The 21,941-nt window shown below is 40.9% G+C and overlaps 2 protein-coding genes across 2 annotated transcripts; both read left to right on the top strand.

Moving 5' to 3' along the window:
* Nucleotides 1-1,479: 1,479 nt before the first annotated feature.
* Nucleotides 1,480-7,738, top strand: lgi2a (leucine-rich repeat LGI family, member 2a; the record flags this gene model as incomplete). The annotated part of the gene is given in 9 exon segments (XM_083640275.1): nucleotides 1,480-1,496; nucleotides 1,498-1,743; nucleotides 2,005-2,076; nucleotides 3,703-3,774; nucleotides 4,423-4,494; nucleotides 4,873-4,944; nucleotides 5,975-6,144; nucleotides 6,383-6,552; nucleotides 6,926-7,738. Coding segments are annotated over 9 exon segments (1,704 nt in total).
* Nucleotides 7,739-17,735: 9,997 nt separating this feature from the next.
* LOC310779373 (uncharacterized protein) lies at nucleotides 17,736-20,644 on the top strand. The gene is made up of 4 exons (XM_083639913.1): nucleotides 17,736-17,829; nucleotides 18,392-18,521; nucleotides 18,607-18,713; nucleotides 19,454-20,644. Exons 1-4 carry the CDS (start codon nucleotides 17,753-17,755, stop codon nucleotides 19,671-19,673), a joined length of 534 nt encoding a protein of 177 aa, XP_083496039.1. The 5' UTR covers nucleotides 17,736-17,752; the 3' UTR covers nucleotides 19,674-20,644.
* Nucleotides 20,645-21,941: the final 1,297 nt, after the last annotated feature.

The raw sequence follows: 21,941 nt of genomic DNA, 5'->3' as shown, positions 1-21,941 counted from the left end.
ATCATAAGTCTCAAGTACCCCAGGGATGCTGCTGGATGACAAATGGCCCTTTGCCTCTGTATTACATGACGATGGAGTACCAGACTGGCACCAATGGAGATATGAGTACCAGGATGATATCGACAGGCACACAGAGTACCAGACTGGTACCCACTAGGGACATGAAGTACCAGGCTGGTATCATCCAGTCATCCAGGGACACAGGGTACTGGTACCAGCAGGGACATCATGGGTTCCTCAAAAAGTATTTTCAGTTGTGATTGCCTTTGAAGAAATATTAAGACACACTTAATCATATAGCCTACTGTTTGACGTGTTACTGTTTGAAGTGACACCACTCAATTGTTTCCTTTAGGGGGGTAAAAATATCTTTATATTTTAGTTGATTTGATTTTTTTTTACTTAATTTAATTTTGAAAGAAAGAAAGGAAGAAAAACGATACCAAGTGAACATTTGACTAGCCTACATACTACAAGGCAGGACAAAGACAGGACATTAAGACATGCATGATTTACATTGGTGAGGTGAGCTGATCTACAAATCAGGGGAAACTTGATTTGATGATTTGATTATTATTTTAATAATGCATTTGGGCTTGTTCTTTTATATTATTATTTTTTCGCTTTGTAACCCATTTATTTCTCCATGCTCTTTTGTATCTACATTATAAAGCACTTTCATATTGCCTGCTATGTATGAAATGTACATTATGTACGATGCAAATAAACATACCTTGCTTATAGCCTTCTCAACTTGTGAATTATGTAACAGTGTCGACCTGATCTCATGTTAACTCTGTTATGGCCCTACACATTCAACTCGGACTGTAGCTTATACATTCAGCCCACTGTCAAGTTATCCTGGGGAGGTCTGCGTGGACCGTGCCACAGAGGCGCTGTCCATGGTGCTGCAGTTATGCGCATGTGATCCGAGGTGTGGGCTTCATCGTGCTGGCTTTACAGGGAATAGCCTACTGTAGGCTACTGTAATTAGTTTTTCAAATAAAACTAGATTAATCACTTCCTGATGTCTTCCATAAGTGACTCAGACGAGGTCTGCCAGTACCATCTGTCTAATTCTTTTGAGCAAACGCATACCGTTAAAACTTACAAAGTTTCAAACTAAGCCCAGCCTACTGTATGTGCAATTTGGCAACAAAGTAGCCCATGTAGGCTATATGACGTTCATTCGAAATATTTTGTTCGGAAAACTGAAAATAGACCCAAAAAAATCGAATAAATATCAGCAATGTTTTTGAAGCATCTCTAAACAGTCTGATGTGAATTGCAGGGGTTAATAGATCGGCTGTGGATATCCATTAAGGAGCCTAATAATATCCTATTTTCGATGCATATATAGCGCAGGGATGTTTAACCAACACATAGCCTGGAGCTCTGGCGTAATAAATAATTAAATGGTAGGCTACGGAGGGGAGCTGCAGCTGATTTGCTGATGTCAGGGATCCAGTGCAGCATTTCATGGTGCAGGGTGGAAACACGGTGCCGCCGTCTGTCTGCCTCGGTGTTCTCAGCAAACCTCACACATGCAAGCCCGACAAGAAAGATGCTGCCAACTCTTCAGATGTGGGCATTGTTTTCCGTGTCCCTCCTGTACCTGTCTCAACCGGTTCATCTGAAGAAGGTTTTCCGATGCCCTTCAACATGCAGCTGCTCCAAGGAGTCTATCATTTGCGTCGGGTCCTCCTATGTCCCCAGGATTAGCCCCAACGACGTCAACTCTTTGTGAGTAGCCTACCCATAATGATGTGTATAGCTGCAAGTAAAAATAAATAAATAGACTATATCCTGCAATTAATATGATCTTATTTGACAGGTTCTCCCAATAGCCCTGGTGTTTCCTAATGTAAACACTCTAAAGAAGACACCATTACTGAGCTGCGATTTTAACAAAATGCAAACCTATTTCTATCTAATTTAAATCATCACGTTTTACAATACCATGTAAAAATGTTCTCTCTCTCATTCACCCTGCATTTCCTTCAGGAGCATCGTCAATGGGACTTTCTCCGAGGTCAAGGAGGCAATGTTTTCTCACATGCCGTCTCTCCAGCTACTGTAAGAGCCATTCAATATTACACCAAATGTGTTAGGCTATGTTAAAATTGATGTCATGTGTCGCCAAAGGCACATAGGCCTATAGGCTATTCATTTAAATCGGACACATTGATTTTGGCATTCATTTAAATTTCAAGATTCAATGGGCAATCTTCTTAACACAACTGAATATTCATGTTTCTGGAAGTGGTGCTTGCTACATCATGCCAAATCAATCAGGCTAATAGTAATTGTAGTAGCCAATGGGAAATTCCTCTGTCACTGAATTACCCCAAGTAGCCTATAGGATTATAGGGCACTGCGAGCTGCTACACTGAGTTCATTCCAAAGCATCATTACAGTAGGAACTAATGACCACCTGAACCTGAAACAGATATTCATCCTATTCTGTGTGTGTGTGTGTGTGTGTGTGTGTGTGTGTGTGTGTGTGTGTGTGTGTGTGTGTGTGTGTGTGTGTGTGTGTGTGTGTGTGTGTGTGTGTGTGTGTGTGTGTGTGTATATATATAAATACAGTATGCTGCATGTTATAGCCATGATACAAACATGTGTTCTGAGACAGTGTTCACTTTGGGCCACCTGGAGGTCAAATAAATAACATGATGTCATTGCTGGCTCCTGGCCTTGGCCAGCTGACTGGGCTGGAGGACATCCTATATACTGTAACATGTGTAGCTGTCAAGATGCTCCTAAATTATCCAGCTCCTATAAAGGAAATGGGGTTGAGCTTGAGAGCAAGCCCATAGCATACTAATCATACTTACCGGAAGACATCGCTCTGCTTTGTTACTCCAGTACGCTTTGGTGTGATGTCAGCATAAACAAAAGGCGTGGCAGGTGGGCGTGAGAGGATTGGCCCACAGTGCATCGTGACACACTTCATAATGACCTGCATCTCATGGAAGAGTGCATTTGCTATCTCAGCGTATTTTTCTCTTTTGGCCCCATAATATTCCCCAAAGAATCAATATTTGGAAGTTAAATGTACGCTTTTCATTTCAAAACTATTTTTTAAGAACTATAATTTTCTGAGTGTCTTTTGCTTACAGCTATATGTTTGGTAAGAAGTGTTGATCTTATTATTATTTTTTGCAGTATACCACAGTGGGCATTTGGTATGATTACTCTTTCCAGCATTTGGCTGCGAGAATTAGGCCTGAGAATGATTGGAACAGTGGATATTGGTTGTCTGTGACCTGCTGCCCTGTCACTGCTTGCTATATTATCATTGACAGTGTGTGGCTCTTCTGCTATGTCCAAGAGAAGGCAAAAGATCTCCATGTGTGACATTTAATGTTGGAACCAGTCAATCAACTAATCATTCTCAAAAAAGAAAAAGAAAAAAGAATGGTAGTCCTACTTGATAATCAAAATGGCAACACTGTCATTAATATCCCCCTAAAATTATCTTATCATTCTCATATTCCCAAAATGAAAATAATATTAGGCAGAAGTCAAATAATACAAGCCCACATGTTAATTTGTCAGTTTGCTCTGTCTTGACGATATATTTGGTTCCCTTTTAGTAGGCAAACTAAATCACAATTTGAAACATTTTGAAACATTGAACCGACACTTCACTCTGTAGCAGCTAACATCTGTCCATGTGTTTTTCATGATTCATTCCAGGCTTTTGAATTCCAATTCTCTTACAAATATAAGGGATGATGCATTCGCTGGCCTTTCACACCTGGAGTACCTGTAAGTACCTTTACACTGTGTGTTGTCATCAAGGTGTTACCAAGGCATTCAGTGAACTGATCTAATAACTAAATACACAACAGTGTAGTCTCATACCGTAGCTGGGTAAATCTGCACACTTAAATGTAACACAATGTGTGGACGTCTTTTCTGGAATTGCTGTTGTGGGGATGAGGTTATGAGGTCGGGGTTGAAAATTCAAATACAGGTGTTGATACCAGCACGAGGGTCGCAGGTTCGAGCCCCCATGTTACCTCAGGCTTGGTCAGGTGGCAATACAGGCACAATTGGCCGTGTATGCGGGTGGCGGGAAGCCGGATTAGGGGTATCTGTCCTGGTCGCTGCACTAGTGCCTCCTCTGGACGGTCGGAGCGCCTGTTTGAGGGGAGGGGAACTGGGGGGAATATCGCGATCCTCCCACCTGCTATAGCCTGCCAAACCCCTTGCTGTCAGGTTAAAAGAATCGGCTGCTGACTGCACGTGTCAGAGGACGCAAAGAAAAAAAGAATTTCACTGATTGAAATATCACAAGTGAATTATTTAATATAAACAAAGTACTTGTTTTTCTGTATTGTTTTAATTGATAGGCAAGTTGTGGATTCATAAGTGATCACATAATTGTCCATGTTTTGTTGCTATGTACCACAGGTTCATTGAGAGTAACAAGATGGAGACAGCATCCAAATATGCCTTCAGAGGACTCAGGGACTTGACTCACTTGTATGTTCCAACCATTTTTAGCAGAGGATTATACTGTACAGAAATGGCAGGAACCATTATACATGTTCAAATATGTTGAATAGTTCTATAAGTACGGTATATATATATATATATATATATATATATATATATATATATATATATATATATATATATATATATATATATATATATATATATATATATATATATATAAAACTGAACAAATGAATTTGCTTTGCCATTTTTCATCTCATTAAATATTTCTTTAACACTGATGTTCCCATAGTATCTTTGTATCTAAATCATTATTTTCCGTTGGCTTGTAATGGAATAAGCATTATCTGAGCTGGGTAATGTTTATTCTATTGACCTACTGTAATGGTGTGTTGTTTCTAGGTCTTTGGCAAATAACAACATAAAAGCCTTGCCCAGGGATCTCTTCATCGATCTGGACTCTCTGATAGAGCTGTAAGTTTGTCTTTCAGTTATACTAGAAATCCGTGTGCTTTGCGCAAACATTTCTAGGGTGGAGACTCTGGAGAGGATGCGCCATGGGCACACTTTTTTCGGGTGTGACCAAACTCATGCCAACTCATGTGTTAAGCTTCGCACCTTCAACCAGCGTTTCTCTGGCTTGAGTCAGTGATGTCACTTGATAATTTGTTAAATTTAAATTGTTGGTACTGGCCTACAGGGCAGTACACCAGACAGCTCCTCTGTACCTGCAATCTATGGTCAGGTTCCAAACCTCTCACCGCTCCCTTCGCTCCTCCACCAGTGCAGGACGCCTCGCCCCTCCTTCGCTACGGGGGCTCAAAAGTCGCTCATCCCAATCGCGACTCTTCTCGTCCCTGGCACCTCAATGGTGGAACGAGCTCCCTCCCATGGTCAGGATGGCCGCTTCACTGCCAATCTTTCGGCAAAAACTTAAAACACACCTTTTCAGGCTCCATTTGGGCCCTTTTTGAACTAACATTTCTCTCTCTCTCTCTCTCTCTCTCTCTCTTAAAAAAAAATTACTAACCTAAGCTTTACCACTATTCCTTCAGAAGTTGTAGTTGTCATAGACTGTGTTGCATAGTTGATTGCTCTATTGTTGACAAAAATGTGTTATTGTAACTTAAGTCGCTTTGGATAAAAGCGTCTGCCAAATGACGTAATGTAATGTAATGTTATGTCATCATCAGTGATGTCCCTCGAGCAATTGTGCGCCGTTGAGCGGAACCGGGCTGCCTTATTATAGTAGTCAGATGTGTTTGAATAAATAATGGGATCTCCTTGATAGGCGATTGATTTGATTTCTTCATGAATCATGTCAAGTTTTTCCAGGATCGCATTTAGAAGTTTCTATTTTCTATTCTTGAAGTATCCTTCAATATCTTACTTTTCAAATCCATTCGTGAAATCACTAGTAGTTCACTCCAGTAGGCAGTAGGATTCAAAATGCTATCTCACACAGAGTTTCTTACTGTTCAATGCCATATATGCCTTTCCGCAGGGACCTGCGAGGCAATGCCTTTGAGTGTGACTGCCGTGCCAAGTGGCTGATGACGTGGCTGAAGAACACCAACGCCACCGTGTCCGATGTCGTGTGTGTTGGACCCGAGGACATGAAGGACAAGCGGCTCAATGATATGACCAGTCTGCACAACGAATGCATTTCAACTGGTGAGGAAAAAACACCTGATCCTGCATTGTCTCTTCTCTGACTGGCATCAGCACCAGGCAATGTTCTAATTAACAGTGACTTAGAGCAAGCAATGTCATGAAAAGGCAGGCCAATTGAGATTTCAAATGTTTAGTTTCCCCTCATTCCATCCATTCAATTTAGGCTAACTTGGCTTTTAGAATTTTGTCACTGTAAGGGTATAAGCGTAATTCATTTCAGAAATGTGCCTCTCCACAGATTTCGTCCTCCATCAGTATGTGGCGTCCGAGTCTCTGTCTGTTGACACATTCGCATATAAGAATGATGTCTATGTGACAATTGCTGCTCCCAATACCGAGAGCTGCATGGTTTTGCAATGGGACCACATAGAGATGAACTACAGGACATATGACAACATCACAGGTATGGTAGTGTCTTAACGTCTCGGAACGCTTGGTTAATTTGTCCACTCATGTTATTGTCCCATCAAAGACTATTAATGAAACATTAGAATGGGTTTGATTTATATGTTACTGTACTGTATTTGTTAAAATTATTAAAACTAATAGACAGAATTTCTGAGTAATGGTGAGGCCAGTCCTCTTTCAAAGATGCATTTATGTCACTATCCCCCCAAATTGTGAATTTTCCTTGAAGCAAGGTATTTTGTTTGCTGTGAGCCTTTTGGAAGCCCTAATTTCCCACATTGTTGTCTCGTCTGCTCCAGTCTAGTCTGGATACCTTTCAACTCGATTATTATTCATTGACAATATTTGTTCCTTTCCCTGCTCTTCAGGTCAGTCCATTGTGGGGTGCAAGTCAATGGTTATCCAGAACCAGGTGTTTGTCATTGTGGCTCAGCTCTTCGGTGGTTCCCATATCTACAAGTTTGATGAGGACCAGAGCAGGTTCAGCAAGTTCCAGGACATTGAGGTATCCAAGATCTCCAAACCCAATGACATTGAGACATTCCAGATTGGCAGCGACTGGTTCTTTGTGATTGCGGACAGCTCTAAAGCGGGCCTGTCCACTCTCTACAAGTGGAACGACAAGGGCTTTTATTCGTACCAGTCACTGCACGAGTGGTTCCGTGACACGGATGCCGAGTTCCTAGACTTGGATGGAAAGGCCCACCTTATCTTGGCAAGTCGCTCACAGGTGCCGGTGATCTACCAGTGGAGCCGGAGCAACCAGAAGTTCGCCTTGCAGGGCGAGATCCCCAACATGGAGGATGTGGTCGCTGTGAAACACTTCCGGATCAAGGAGGAACTCTACCTAGCGATGACGCGCTACATCGGCGACTCCAAAGTCCTGCGCTGGGGTGCCAAACAGTTTGCGGAGATCCAGGCCCTGCCCTCGCGAGGCTCCATGATTCTACAGCCCTTCTCTTTCAAAGAACGCTACTACCTGGCCCTGGGCAGCGACTACACCTTCTCGCAGATCTACCTGTGGGATGCTGAGAAGAAAGTCTTTGAGCGCTTCAAGGAGGTGTACATCCAGGCACCACGCTCCTTCACTGTGGTCTGCACTGACCGCAGAGACTTCATCTTCGCCTCCAGCTTCAAGGGAAACACACAGATCTTTGAGCACATCATCATTGACTTGAGCTTGTGAGCTAGTTAGGGGCTGTGCCTTATTGGCCCTCCTGCATCCAACGTCTTCCACACAAAAAATCAAATTTTTGAAGGGAAACAAGAGGGAGGGGAAGGGATGTAATTAACTGTTAAGTATCGATTCCTATGTAGTTTTTCTGTCATTAATAGCAGAGCTGGGCCAAGTAGTGTTTGGAATCCGTTTAGGTTCTTGAGCTTGACTTTGCCTCATGGACCTTGTCCTGTTCTCTATTCTCATTGGCTCTCAGGCTCTCAGAGGTCTGACCACTTGGGAAAGGCTTTGAGAGAATCAGTCAAGAGAATGGACAATTGGACAAGGCAGTTGGTGTTGCCCTAAAAACTCAGCTCACATTCCAACGTGTGGAAAGATTTGAAAGAGAATTTGTGCTTTTCTTGGATGTATTAATTTAATATCCCCTTTGCTTATTTTATACAAGGAAAACAGGATACACCAAGACCTGAGACAGATAATATGACTTAGTTTGTCTAACTCTGCTTAAGATTTTGGGGCAGCTGAGGTAGTAAGGAGTGTGGTTGCTCAACCATGTACCACTTACCTCATGTCCTCATACCCTGTGGTGTACAGTATGTTGCCTTATCCGCACTGGGGTACTGTGTTGTGATGGGCCTACCATGCCCCCTTCTGGCCGTGATAAACTATCACACCCCATTGCATTTTACATACAGGGAAATGTCTTGAAAGCACAAACCTTTAATTATAGTAGCTGAGAGCCCAGTCCTTAGAGTGTAGTTGTTTAGTGGAATATACTGTATGTGCTTAATGCATACAGTAAAATATCAAGCAGTAGTGTGTTGTTTGAGGAAGTTAGATATTGAAGACTGGTTATAGCTGAAACCTTCTTAGACGAAAATAATGTGAGATATGGAGACTCCCCCTCCCTTTTTATTCCAGAGGTGAATGATAAGCCCTTGCTTTTCCATTGAGTGGGAAAGACCTGTGTTTAGGTAACATCAGGGAAATTTAGTTTAAAACAGTGAACAGCAGCTAGTGGAACACTGAAATATTTGTATCATTTGTTTTCAAGCTAATACAAAAACACCCCTCTCAATAAAGAAACGGCTTCTGGTGTGTCTTTAAAAACCCAATAGTGCGACCTTGACTATTGGTCTGTCATTGAAACAGTTGAATTTGATGGCAGATATCATAGTTTGTCCAAACATGCAGGAAACAAAGACGTTTATGTACATTTATCAACCTGCAGTGAGATGCTTTTCCTTTCATACATTTCTTTTAAAATACTGAATGTTTATAATACAAACTACAACGTGTACATATAACGAGGACTGAAATGCCACTACCTGTTTGTTTATCACACAAAAATCGGAACAAATCTTTGCACTTATCTTAAAAATATTACTGCAGCTTGCAAGAGCATGACATTCAAAACGGAATGTTCACCAACTTCTTTTTAGATACAACTAACAAACTGAAGACAATTCTCAAGACAAAGTGCTTCTACTCATACTAAATCAATGGTACAGAATAAAATAAATTAATATGCAAGCTTTATCACATGCAGATTCTTTTGTATGATTGTTTTAAGAATAGTGAATGTTACTATGAAAATATACTGTACGCTTAATCTGTTGAGTATCAAAATAAATGTGTACAAATGTGATTTTAAGATGTGTTATATCGTGTACCAGGGTTTGTTTCGGGGTTGTGGAAGAATGTCAGTGAGTAAAAAGTTTGAAAAGTGGAAATTGTATCATGAAATGAAACTGTAAACACATCATCCCTCATCAATGATGATGCAGTATCCCTCAAGGACCATTAGTAACAAATATGGCACATTGTTGAGACCCGTCACTCTTATATTGAAAACTCTCAGTGTGAGAATGTTTTTGGCTTTCTGAAGAGAGAAAATCAGTTTTTGCCAGCTTATAGTGATTTGAATGTTTAACTAAACTAAACTTAGGTTAGGTTTCAGTATCAACCAAATTTATCAATGAACTCTGTAATTTGATTTGATTTGATTTTACACATCCAAAAAAGAAAACAATCAAACAAAACAGAAATCACTGGTGGGTAGTGCTGGGAGAAAAGGGAAGCCCGGAGGGCTTGCCTGCATTTGTCCTGCCATTCTAAACAATCATAAATATGCTTGTTTTCCATTATATCTGGTCCAACATATTCCTAGTGTGCACGTGTCCTGCCTCTTCTTAATGACACGCTGCAAGGCCTTCCTGTCTGATGCAGAGCATCCTGCATACCACACAGAAATGCCATAGGACAGGATGCTCTCGATGGCGGTTCGATAGAAGGCTAACAACAGCGCAGTGTTCAGGTTGTTCTTTCGGAGTATTCTCAGAAAGTGTAGCTGCTGTGGCTTTTTGACTGTTTTGCTGGTATTGGCTGTCCAGGTGAGGTCCTCGGAAAGGAGAGTGCGACACATCCTAACAATTAGCCAAGTCCCAGGGCATCACTATACTTTTTAGTTTTGGCCGAACCGGGTTGGCCGGATTAAAGTAGCCATGGGCCCCGGGGCTACGACTTTTTCAAGGGCCCTGTGGGTGAAGATTGATTGATTAAGTGATGATGAAGTATTTCTCTGCCTTCTCCTTAATCCTCTCTGGTGAAACAATATTTGCATGAGAGCAGGCAGCTGTAACAGGTTTTCAAACAGGAAACCTTGCCTAAAGCTGCCTGTCTTGAACACAGCGCCTGCAAACATTCCCTTTTGCACGTACAATCGGCTAACACAGGAAGCGCTGATCTCAAAGAGAGCTGCCTGTCAAACTGCAACCAAAACAACTTGGTTAAAGAGTTTGTGGCCAGGGTGGGAGGGGTCGGCCATGATCTTGCGAGACCACTTCAGTGTCCTGGCTGCATGCAGGTCCTGGAGGGATGGCAGGTTGCATCCGATTATCTTATCAGCGCAGCGGATGATGCGCTGAAGTCTGTTAATGTCTTTGAGAGTGGCAGCAGCATACCAGACAGTGATGGAGGAGCCGAGGAGGTGAGGATGGACTCAACGATGGAGGTGTAGAAGTGCACCATCGTGGCCTTGGCACTTTGAATTTCTTCAGCTGCCGTACAAAGTACATCCTCTGCTGTGCCTTCTTGGTGAGAGCTCTGATGTTCAGCTCCCATTTTAGGTTGTGACTGATGATCGTCCCCAGGAAGCGGAAGGACTCATTATGAATGCGTGACTCATTAGCCAATGAACAGCCAGGAAGGGGTCTCGCGCTACTTTTGAATGCTAAAATAAAGCTGATAATGTACAATTTGATAAAAAAAAAAAAAAAAAAAAAGTACAACAGAAACTGTCCATTTTGCTGCAACTCGACAGTGCTGCTTAATCCAGAACCTTACTTCCTGGAACTCTTGAGATTAAAAAACTGGTCCACCAGGAAATGACCGCAAGGAAACTATAAGTGAGCAAGAATGCAGATGTGAGTAGCAGCATGGTATGAAACAACCCATTGGGTCTATTCCACGTTTTGCCACGATACAGGGTTGCATGAGAAGTAAAACTACAGCATAAGCATGCAAAAGATAGTCTTCCAGACTGAACCTTCGCTAAGCACCATAGAAACTGTTGTTCAGAGCTGCCAGCCAGCCTGTACAACACAATGCCATGTCTTTTTATATTGGGGGCCCTAAGCAGGTGGGGGCCCTAAGCAGCCACTTAGTTCACTTATGTAGTTCTAACGTAAGTTCAGTCAGGAAGACTATAATATGCATTTTACACTTTCTTAATTCACTTCTTATATCTCCACCCTTCAATCTACTCACAAGCTCATAATAAGCTGTCAATTTCCGGGCTTCAATTGAATAATCAGCTGCTTGCCGCCTAGTCTCTTTTAACCAATAGCATAGTGTCACATCACTGCTCACATCACCTCTCACCCCACACACCTCCAGTGTAAGCCTATCACATTGCTTCTCACCCCCATCGTAAGCCAATCGCTTGGAGGCGGTTTCCTTAAATATGTTTTTTCTGTCTCATTCAGCCTTTCAACACCGCTGCTGTCAGTCTCGCACCCTCCCTCCCGGTCCTCGCAGACCTATCAGATTCTTCAGTCGGAAAAGTCTCATGATGAATCTCCGAAGGAGATCACCAGCACCACCAGTATCTAGACTCCACAGGGGGATATATCTGGATGCTGCTCTGGGCTGATGCAGCGCTCTCAAGATCTCCCTGCGGTGTCTAACCGCCAAAGACTAATAACAATACCTTATTCTCATCATTCTTTCTGTAATGCCCACTTTATTGTAATATATATTATTTTATTCATTCTTTGGTCTCTAGCCTCTCCTGATTGAAATGCCTATTAGGCCCGGCCCTGGCGCAGGGTCAGGGAACCTTTGTATTGTGTGTACACAGTGTACAGAATAGGTGTGTCCAGGAAGTGACAGGCACAGGTAGAGGGAGCACCCAGAGCTTTCATCAGACCCACATCACACAGACTCGCACTGGTATGTCTTTTTCTTGCTTACTTTGTTGGTATTAATTACAATTGGGCTCAGATAAATTGAATGGAAAACACAAAACAGCTTGGTCTGCATACATCTGCTTATAGCTCTGCTTGGAAGTGGACATTTTAAAACACTTTTATGGCAGGCTAATGTTATGTGAACATGTGGTCGGCTCAAGTAGGAGCAGAAAAGTTCAGAAGTGAACATTGAAGGAAGAGCCATAGTCGCATTCTGTTCTATATTGATTAGCGACATTTTCATGCATGTAGAAAAGGTAGAGGGGTTTCACTACATGTGGATGACAGGAGCCAATTGGGAAAGGGAGAGAAATATGAAATATGTAGTAAAAAAAAAAAAGTATTCAAAATATTATAGCCTACTGATAGAAAGATGGTCTTGTAAGCTTTGGCATAAGTCATGTTAGACGTTGTTACGGGACAATATACTTTTCATTTAATTTGAAAACTTTATTTAAACTTGAAGAACCCTCATTTAGGCTGATGATGTCAAGTTACAGACAAGTTAACATTTTAAAATAAATACACAGACAATACAGATGAGAATGAAGAAAAGTCAGTTACAACAGACATTGAAGCAGGGAGGTTTGTGATCATGGTTTTTTCCATAGGTTAGTAGAGTATTGATTTTTAGCATGTGTTGAAGATCATTCCAAGAATTTGGGGCATTAAAATAAAAGTTAGATAAGGTCCAAAGTTCCGGGAGGAGTCAGGTGGTAGCTATGCAACAAGGGCTTTATAGATAACATTAGATAGATAAGCAACTGTTCATTGTGCCACTTTGCCAGAGAAGACCAACCCACTTTATCATACAGTCATACAGGATAAGGTGGGTAGAGTATAGGTGAGTAGTTATCACCAGTAATAAATCTCAGCAGAATGACCAGCATTTCTAAATTACATCCCCACCAGGAAAGGAAACATTTGTTCACTCTGAACAGTGTGTTTGGTGACCTACATCTAAGAATTTTGCACATTCACTAAATTTTGATCATTACATCACTTGTCCCCTGAAAAAATCAGTCGATATCAGCATCTTTGTAAGTTATGGTGGGAAATGATTCTAGATGCTGGGACTTTGCCATAGGTGTGTGGGTTTAGTAAATGAACGCCCCTGAAAGGCCTTTCACATTTTCGGGTAGATGATATATGCAAATAAGAACAGTGATACTCAACTTGCGGCCTGGGGGCCAGATGCGGCCCGCGACAGGGTGCAGAGTGGCCCCCCGACCATTTTCTAATAATTTCACGTTAGTTTTCATTGTGAATTTGAATCTAATTCACAATGAAAAAGTAATGTGAAATAAAGTTTGATTGAGCTCCAGCTAAATTGTCAAATACCGCCATCTGCTCGCTACAGGCACTTATGTATGTACTTAACCTTTTGGTCCTTCGCTGGTGTCACTGTGCTCAAACCCCCTGAACAGCTCTATAAAAAAGCCATCAAGGTGTTTGACAAAAAACCACAATCACATCATCACTGTGAAATCTTAGAGAAATATCAGCTCCTTAGCTTTAACAATTTTAGAACATTTAAAAGCACGTGTCTAATCTATAAATGTTTACACGGCTTGGCTCCTCCTCCTCTAGGGGAGTTCATTAGAAGGAAGAATAGAAATTTGAGCACAAGGGCAGCAGCTAGGGGGGACTGCGAAGTCCAAGCTAGAAAATCCACGTTCTCAAAAAACACCTGGTCGATCAATGGCAGCACTAGCTGGAACACACTGCCTATGGCTATTAGGGAAAGCCCCACTTTTGCGGCATTCAAAAGCCAGCTCAAAAAATGGCTTAAAACAAACCAATTTTGTGAACACTAGCTTAATAGCTGCCTTCCAAATCTTCTTCTCTTCCTGCACTAGGCACTTCACCACTTAAGTGTAGCACTTAAGAGAGAGTAGAGTAGCCTTCATACTGTATCTATGTATTGTTATCATGTAACCTGTCGAATGGAAGGTGTAGTATTCTTCTTTTAGCACTGACATGCTGCATGTACATCCTGTCTGTGTTTTGCTGTAATTTTGATGTCTGTAATGTGTGGTATCTCTTGCGATGACACGCTACAGGTATATCAGTTTGTTGTGTACATCCTGTCTGTGTTTTGCTGTAATTTTGATGTCTGTAGTGCTGTGGTATCTGTTGCGATGACACGTTACATGTATATTTCAGTTTGTGCGTTGAATGAATGTAATGAGTGATTGTTTTGATATTTATTGGGGACTACGGATGTAAATTAGCATTAGCTAACTCCGGCATATTTACATGTTTTCGTATATAGAGGCTTCTGTATTTCTGAACATGTCCATTAATGTGCATTGTCCCGTCACAATAAACCAATAAAGTAAAGTAAAGTAACCTAACTAACTTAACCTAACTAACTATCCGGTGTGCACCACATTGTCAGACTAAACTGCAGCTGACACCCCAAAAACCTACAATCCGCTACAGAAAAATGTATATTGTTTGTTTATTAACTGGCCCCTGGCCTTCTATCATTTCACGAAAGTGGCCCCTGGGCAAAGCAAGTTGAGTATCCCTGAACTAGAATATTACTTGTGCCACATTTGAATTAAGTTGATAAATTCTTCTACACCAGCAATGTTACCAGCGTTGGCAGCATAGTATTGCAGCCAACGTATTTTACTTCTAAAGAGGTGGTACTGTAGAAACAGTGACATGCCTAAAACCAAATCTTTTTTAAACAATAAAGTCTCAAACACAAAAGTGACAGATAACCTTCTAGTTGCATAACTATGAATATGTAAAAACTGAGTTACAGCATCTATAGCTTTACCAATCCTCTACCCGAGCTTCCTACATCGACATCCAGTTGACCTAAAGTTCAAATAGACTTTCAGTTATACTGATAAACCTCAGCAGACATCCTGTTGCTGTTTAAATCACAGAAAATGATTAGCTGCCAGTACAGTATATAACCGAATTTAAAAGGCACCAAATGTTACACTAACCAATTGTTTTGGCACCCCACAGATACTGTATTCTGAACTGAAGAAATGGATCTCCCCCCACAGTTAAAAGAACAAATGGCTGCTACTCTCCAGCAGTTACAACAAATGACTGCTACAGCCATCCAAGAAACGCATCCTATAATACAGTGTATAAGTGACAATAAACTCAGTAAGCGCAACAAACTCAGTACACTCAAGAAATCTTTCAAGGACAATGACGTTAATGGACTTTACCCATGCAAAGTGGTGAATGATGATATTTCCCCTTTGATGGCTGCTGTCTTATATTACAATGAAGATATTTGTGATTTCCTGCTACAAGAGGGTGCAAATCCAAACCAGATGTCTCGAAATGGCTGTACACCTTTGCATTATGCCGTATCTTCCAACAGAGTTCAAACGCCTGTTTGTTGTGTGAGGAAATTGCTTAAAGCAAAAGCTAATCCAAATGGAGGGGATAATAGCATCCTACCTGTAGCTACACCACTGCAAACTGCTGCCATCCGTGACAGAGAAGATATCATGAAAGAGCTAATCTGTGCTGGTGCAAATGTAACACTATTGCTTTTGCTACTACAACCTCAATATCTAGAAGCCAATAACAAAATATGCAAAGTGGTAAATGACCTTGCATCAAAAGGTAATGAATTATGTTCCAAAATAAAACATTTTCTTGATCTGGAAATTGCAATGAGAGAGAAAAGACCTGAAGATGTTTTCAAAATATTTGACAGTCGCATGCTGCAGGAGCATCCTCAGACCCATCTGACCATGACTGAAATGCTCTTTGATATTGCTGGGCCAGATGCTGAAGAGTACCATCAGAGAAATATGCAATGGCTGAAGGACACAGGAAATCTGAACTCCTACATTGCGGATGTAGTCAAACGCTTGCCAAACATTCCCGAAAAGTTCACGTCTTCAGTTGTTCGAAGTCTACGATCAGTTTTCTGCACAATGAGCGAGATACCAAATGAGATATCGTTGGGTATGATCCCCCACCTGCTGGAAAGACTTTCCTCACGTCACGTTCCTGATGTACTGAAAGCTATTCTGGAAACAATTTATGTGATTACGCAGAAAACAAAAGTAAAAAATGGCTGGGATCAGATATTCCTTGACAAATTATGCACAGCAATTGCTCCTTTTGTGCAGAAACAACCTCGCTCTGATGTAAGAGTCTATGCATATGGCATACTTGCCAACTTGCTTTCATTTGAGCATGCAGCTGATATTTTTACAGCAAAGGGAATAACTTCAGTGCCTGAGGATATACTGACATCTGTAGACATGCAAAGTGATAACAACCTGAAAGAAATCATTAGAGCATTGCAAAATCATTTCAACAAAGCAAACTCAGAATGTGAAGATTCTACACCAACCAGTAAAGTCTTACCAGGATCCAAGAAAAAGAAGAAAAAGAAGAAAAAGGCAAAAAAGCCAGAGGAGCCAAATGATGAAGTTTGCTCTGCTGCAACTGACCCAACAGCACTTTCAGTTTCAGATTCTGTTCAAAGTTCAAATGTTGAGCCAGTCCTCCCCAACACTGGGACATCATTAAAGTCACAGGAATGGCTTAAAATCAGTGAAAGGTGGAGGGATACATTAGAGAAGCTTGCTAACACTGGTGACAGTAAATTAACCAGAGTTGGAAGCATCATGTATGTGAAAGATGCAGAATTCCGCATAGCAAAGGGAAGTGATGGGACTGAAGTCTTCTGGGGGCTGAAAAGTGACGGCACTGAAGTCGCAGTTAAGAGAATGTCTAAATCCAACTATCAGGTACTGAAGAACGAGGAAGGATTTTTACGACTTCCAGAGCTTGATGATACAACCATTGTACGATATGTTGACTTTGCAGAGGATGAGAACTTTGGTTACCTTATTCTTCAGCTATGTGAATACACCCTAGAAGAATATATCAGACGTGAATTTCCAGAAGACAATCTCTCTGAAATGAGGAGAGAACTTGTCCGTCAGGTTCTCAATAGTTTAAGTGTGCTTCATGGTCAAAATCCTCAGATTCTCCACCGGGATCTCAAACCCCAGAATGTCTTGATTGGTAAGAAATTAGTAAACATGCAATTCACTGTCTGAAATTTAAAAAGTACGGTATACACAAATATTGGATTTTATTTTGATCAATATATAATATAATTTACTGTTTATGCCATTTGTCCTGCAGATGTTAAGAGGAGGGCCAGATTATCTGATTTTGGCATAAGCAGACGAATACCTGAAGGACAAAAGACTTTACACACAAGAAGTGCAGGAACAAGATGCTGGATGGCCAAAGAGACATTGACAGAAGACACTGACATACCATACAAGTCAAACACTGATATACAGGTGAGTTAGTTTTTCCTCTGATGGAGCCATTTAATTGATGGCTGGGTGAAACATTATTCTGTAATTACTAAATTGTTGTGCCAATTCTTAAGGTGGCAGGGATGTTGATCTATTACATCATCTCTGGAGGACACCATCCATTTGGAGAAGGCTGCCGTGAATGTGAGAACAACATTTTTGAAGGGAACTACAGCCTGGAGCATGTTCAAGATGTGGTTGCAAAGGATCTCATTGAGGACATGATTAATGGAGATCCAGCGAAGAGACCTAGCGTGGATAAATGTCTGGATCATCCCTTCTTCTGGCCCAATGAAAGGTGATGTACTAGAAGCACTTTAATCATAACTGGCCATTTTTTGGGGGGCGGGGGGCACGGTGGCGCAGTGGTAGCGCTGTCGCCTCACAGCTAGAAGGTCCTGGGGTGGGGTCGTCCAAAGGGCCTTTTTGTGTGGAGTTTGGGGTGCGTGGGTGAGGGCTCTGATGCGACTCACAAAATGTGCATATCCTAGCAGAGTATTGTCTCTTGGCGGAAGTCTGCACATGCTCGTTTTGTTTTAATTTTTGAGTATCCATCGGCCTTAGCGATAGAACTATTGGAAAACTGCGCACCGAGTGAGATGTATCTTTATAGTGAAGCACTTGGGGACGGTATGATGGAAAATAGGATTCACATTGTAAGCATTTTTCACTGCTCAAATGTTTCTTCATTCACTGACATCTACTTAATAAGTAGGCTACTTATGCTTTTTTCTATGGCTCAACAGCAACCACACCTTTTTTATATATAAATATGATGTGACAAAAAGGTACTTTTGTTCAACTGGCTGGTTTTAAATTATGTAGTTTTGTAAATTATGCAAAGTATAATTCTCTTTCAGGAAAGTAGAATACTTGAAAACCATTGGCGATGAGGAGGAAGTGAAGAAATGTCGAGAACCTGATGCAAAACTAATTCAGGAATTGAACCAATATCCTGGGGATGGATCTTTCAATCAGTGGAAAAACAAGGTAGCTGAGACATACAGTAACTGTTGTTGCATATCTGACTGTAGGTCCGAAAGCCACTTTATCATCAGTTTTGTTGCTATTCCAGTTCCCACCAGCATTGGTTGAGAAGATGGATGGCAAGAAGAAACGCTACCCTGACAACACACTGGGATTACTGCGCTTCATACGCAACCTCCATTCACACTCAGAGTAGTAAGTTAGACTTGTTAAATGATATTTTATTATTATTATTATGATTATTACTATTATTATTATTATTATGATTATTATGATGATTATTATTGTTATTGTTATTATTAGTATTAGTATTATTATTAAGAGAAGTGGTCCATTCTTAAATGTTGACAACAATGCAGCACAGATAGTGCCCACAGATAGTTTGATTCATGCAGCAAATGATGCATACATCATCCATAGACAATATCACCTTGTGCTGCTACCTGCCTGCCCCGAAATCTTGAAGTTCAGAAATCCTAGCCACAGCTAAAGCATCATTCACAAATCTGGAGAAAGTCATTCACACTGTAATTTCATCTCAGTCTCTTCCTGGTCTGCTGCAACTCTCTTTATTGCTGTGTGAATCAAAAGTTTATCTAACTCTAACTGGTGCTGACAGAGGAAATCACATCACCCCCTTTCTTATCTTGGCACAATTGTTGAGTGTCCAAATAACAATCATGATCCCATATGCAGTGCACCCAGGAATTGAGCGAGGGAGGTGCCTTTTTCCAAGCTTTGTCTGGGGGGAGGCCCACAGTCTCACATACTTTGAAAACCCCTGCTATAGACTAAAGGAGACTTTGGTACTCTATCAGAGAACCTCTGGTATAGTTCTCTAGGGTCTAGGGTCATGCACAAAGTAGACCATTTTCAGGGTTAGATTAATTGAACGTTCATTACTTGGGGATAATTATTTATTTCTCTGTTTGCAGTGCTGAGGATGCAGCCAACATTGATCTGATGTTGGTATTTCCTGATCTCTTTGGATGTGTTTACACGTTTGCCAAAAAACGAGAATGGAATTTAAGGTCCAGCCTGAAAAAAATGTTCAAAAAAGAAGACATCACCACTGGTGCTGTAATGAAGCCAGCAAACACTGAGGGAAGTCTCAGTGCCCCGGTTCAAGAGTCTGGACTCAGCGAGTTGAAGTGAGGGGGACTCAAAGCACTTTCAGAAATAGTCAAGAGTCCAGTACCCAGTCAGAGACAAATCACATGAGAACTTTTGATGGAATTGTTAACATGTCCACAGCTCCAACAACACAATGCAGGAAAACTGCATATTGGATGTTACTGTACACTGGTTGGCAGTAATTGATGCTTATCTGTAAATATTCAAATCTCATTAAGTTTTGCATAATGTGACTTATTTCATTATAACTCTTTCTTTTGTATGGCCTGTAGCACCACCATCTATGGGCATGAATTAGAAATATCTCTTAACTGCTCTTATGAAAGTGCGACTGTGATGAGCTGTTTAATTAATGTCCTGTAAAGAAAATGCAGTAATCCATTTTGCGCTACGAAATTATTTGTATTACCTGTACCTGTAGGCTACCTGTTGGTTTTTATACAACAGCATTTTTAGTCATCTTTGTATCTGCAGGTGATTCCTTGTATATGGAGAGATGAGGCACTGTAGATCTCCCCCGGCACAGAACCCTGCCGCTATTTAAAAAAAGAAAAAAAAGTACTAGATCCCCCCCCCCCCTCTATAGACAATACAAGGCATTGAATGTCTGTATTGTCTGTGGTTATATTGTGATGATATTGTTGCCATTTTGTGCCTCATCTGTGGTAATGGTACTTGTAGTGTGTGTAGTGGAAACATGACATGTTTTGATATTTTTCTATTGGGGCCTATACTAGCCTATTTTCTATTACTACATTTTCATTATTTTCTTCATTTTGATATTTGACAGCTTGATAATGATGCTTGATATTGTTTTACCCTCTTATTGTAACTTGTGTGTTTGGTTCATCAAGTAGTGTAGTATATAAGTAGGCATCTCGCGTGCTACGCGGGCTCGATTCCTAGGCTCGCCCACTGCGCGGGCTTGCTAGCTCGGTGGCCAGAGGCATCATGCCCATAGGAACTGAGGGGGCAATTGCCTCCTTATCACTGATGATATCATCAGTGATGTCACAATGATGTCACAATGCCTATGTATGACATCACTGATGACATCAGCACGTAAAATGGCATAACTGTGGCTGGCCAAAATTCTTGAAAGAGAGAGAGTCTACATTGCCAAATTTACAGTAGGCTATATAATAAATAGATAGACAGACAGACAGACAGACAGACAGACAGACAGACAGACAGACAGACAGACAGACAGACAGATAGATAGATAGATAGATGTGATGTTGTGATAAAGATTACTTTTATTGTCACATGATCTGTAATTCATGTTGTCACATGATCTGATGATCATATGATCTGTAATTCTTTTATAATTCTGTAATACCTTTTGGCACAGACATTTTTTGTAAACCCACACCTGATCCTGGTGCCAATCAAGTGAAGAGTGAACCTGAAGAAGCAATTATATGCGTTGTGTGATCACTGGTTCCTGAATGCTGCTGTTACTGCTCTAGCTCTACCCTGGATTAGTATCATGGCTGTGCACAGAGCACCATATACTCTCATACTAAGCGTTGTTTATTGAAAGTATGAAACAAACTAACCTTTTAATTTTTATCTCTCTTTTTGGTGGTGTGACGGCCCTCCATGTTAAGATAATAGACCAATTCAAATAACAGTGGCCTGCACATTCTGCATAACATGTTCTATGAGTTTTTGAGACAAATGATCATTCTAGACAGTATCTCCAGTAACTGACTTGCCCATGTTTTGTCAATAAAGTGATGATTTGATTCTGGCATATAGTTTCAAATCAGTTGGAATAAAACAACAGGACTTCTGCTTATAATTTAACAAATACACCTTATTGCGGTTTTTGTGTTTGTGTTTTTTATAATTGTTTATTTTATTTTTAGAAAGTGCCAAAGCAGAACTATTCTAAAGTAAAATAGACTTGCCCTTTTCCTAAATATTTTCACAATGTAACAAACAGCTTTTCATCTTGGTCTGATGGGTTTGATGCAGCTTGCAGTGAACTGCACTAGTGCCCCAGCCTGCTCATATCCACACAAACAACCCTAACCCACATCAAGCCAGACTGAACGATTATAATTGATTACATTTTTACATTTATTATTAGTAATTAGTGGGTTGGCCTTCAAAATAAAAGCACAACCTTTATCATGGGGGGGGGGCAGTTTTGGGTGTACAGAAGAGACTATAGGCTTCAAACGCTATGGTTTTTTAAGGGCAGTAGTAAAATAATATCCTAGCTAAACCTGCAATAACATTTTAATAAATTCAATTCAAATTAATTCAACAGTTCTATTAAAT

Source organism: Poromitra crassiceps, assembly GCF_964638095.1.
Source record: "Poromitra crassiceps genome assembly, chromosome: 7".
NCBI classification, from domain to species: Eukaryota; Metazoa; Chordata; class Actinopteri; order Beryciformes; family Melamphaidae; genus Poromitra; species Poromitra crassiceps.
The sequence above is the reverse complement of the archived record's forward strand: the minus strand, read 5'-3'. Positions and strand labels throughout refer to the sequence as shown.

Bases quoted from the DNA above. Each gene is read 5' to 3' on its own strand.
- LOC310779373 (XM_083639913.1), top strand. From the start codon at position 17,753: ATGATTAATGGAGATCCAGCGAAGAGACCTAGCGTGGATAAATGTCTG. The intron at 18,522-18,606 runs GTAGCTGAGACA...TTGCTATTCCAG, and splicing joins TCAATCAGTGGAAAAACAAG to TTCCCACCAGCATTGGTTGA. The intron at 18,714-19,453 runs GTAAGTTAGACT...CTCTGTTTGCAG, and splicing joins CTCCATTCACACTCAGAGTA to TGCTGAGGATGCAGCCAACA.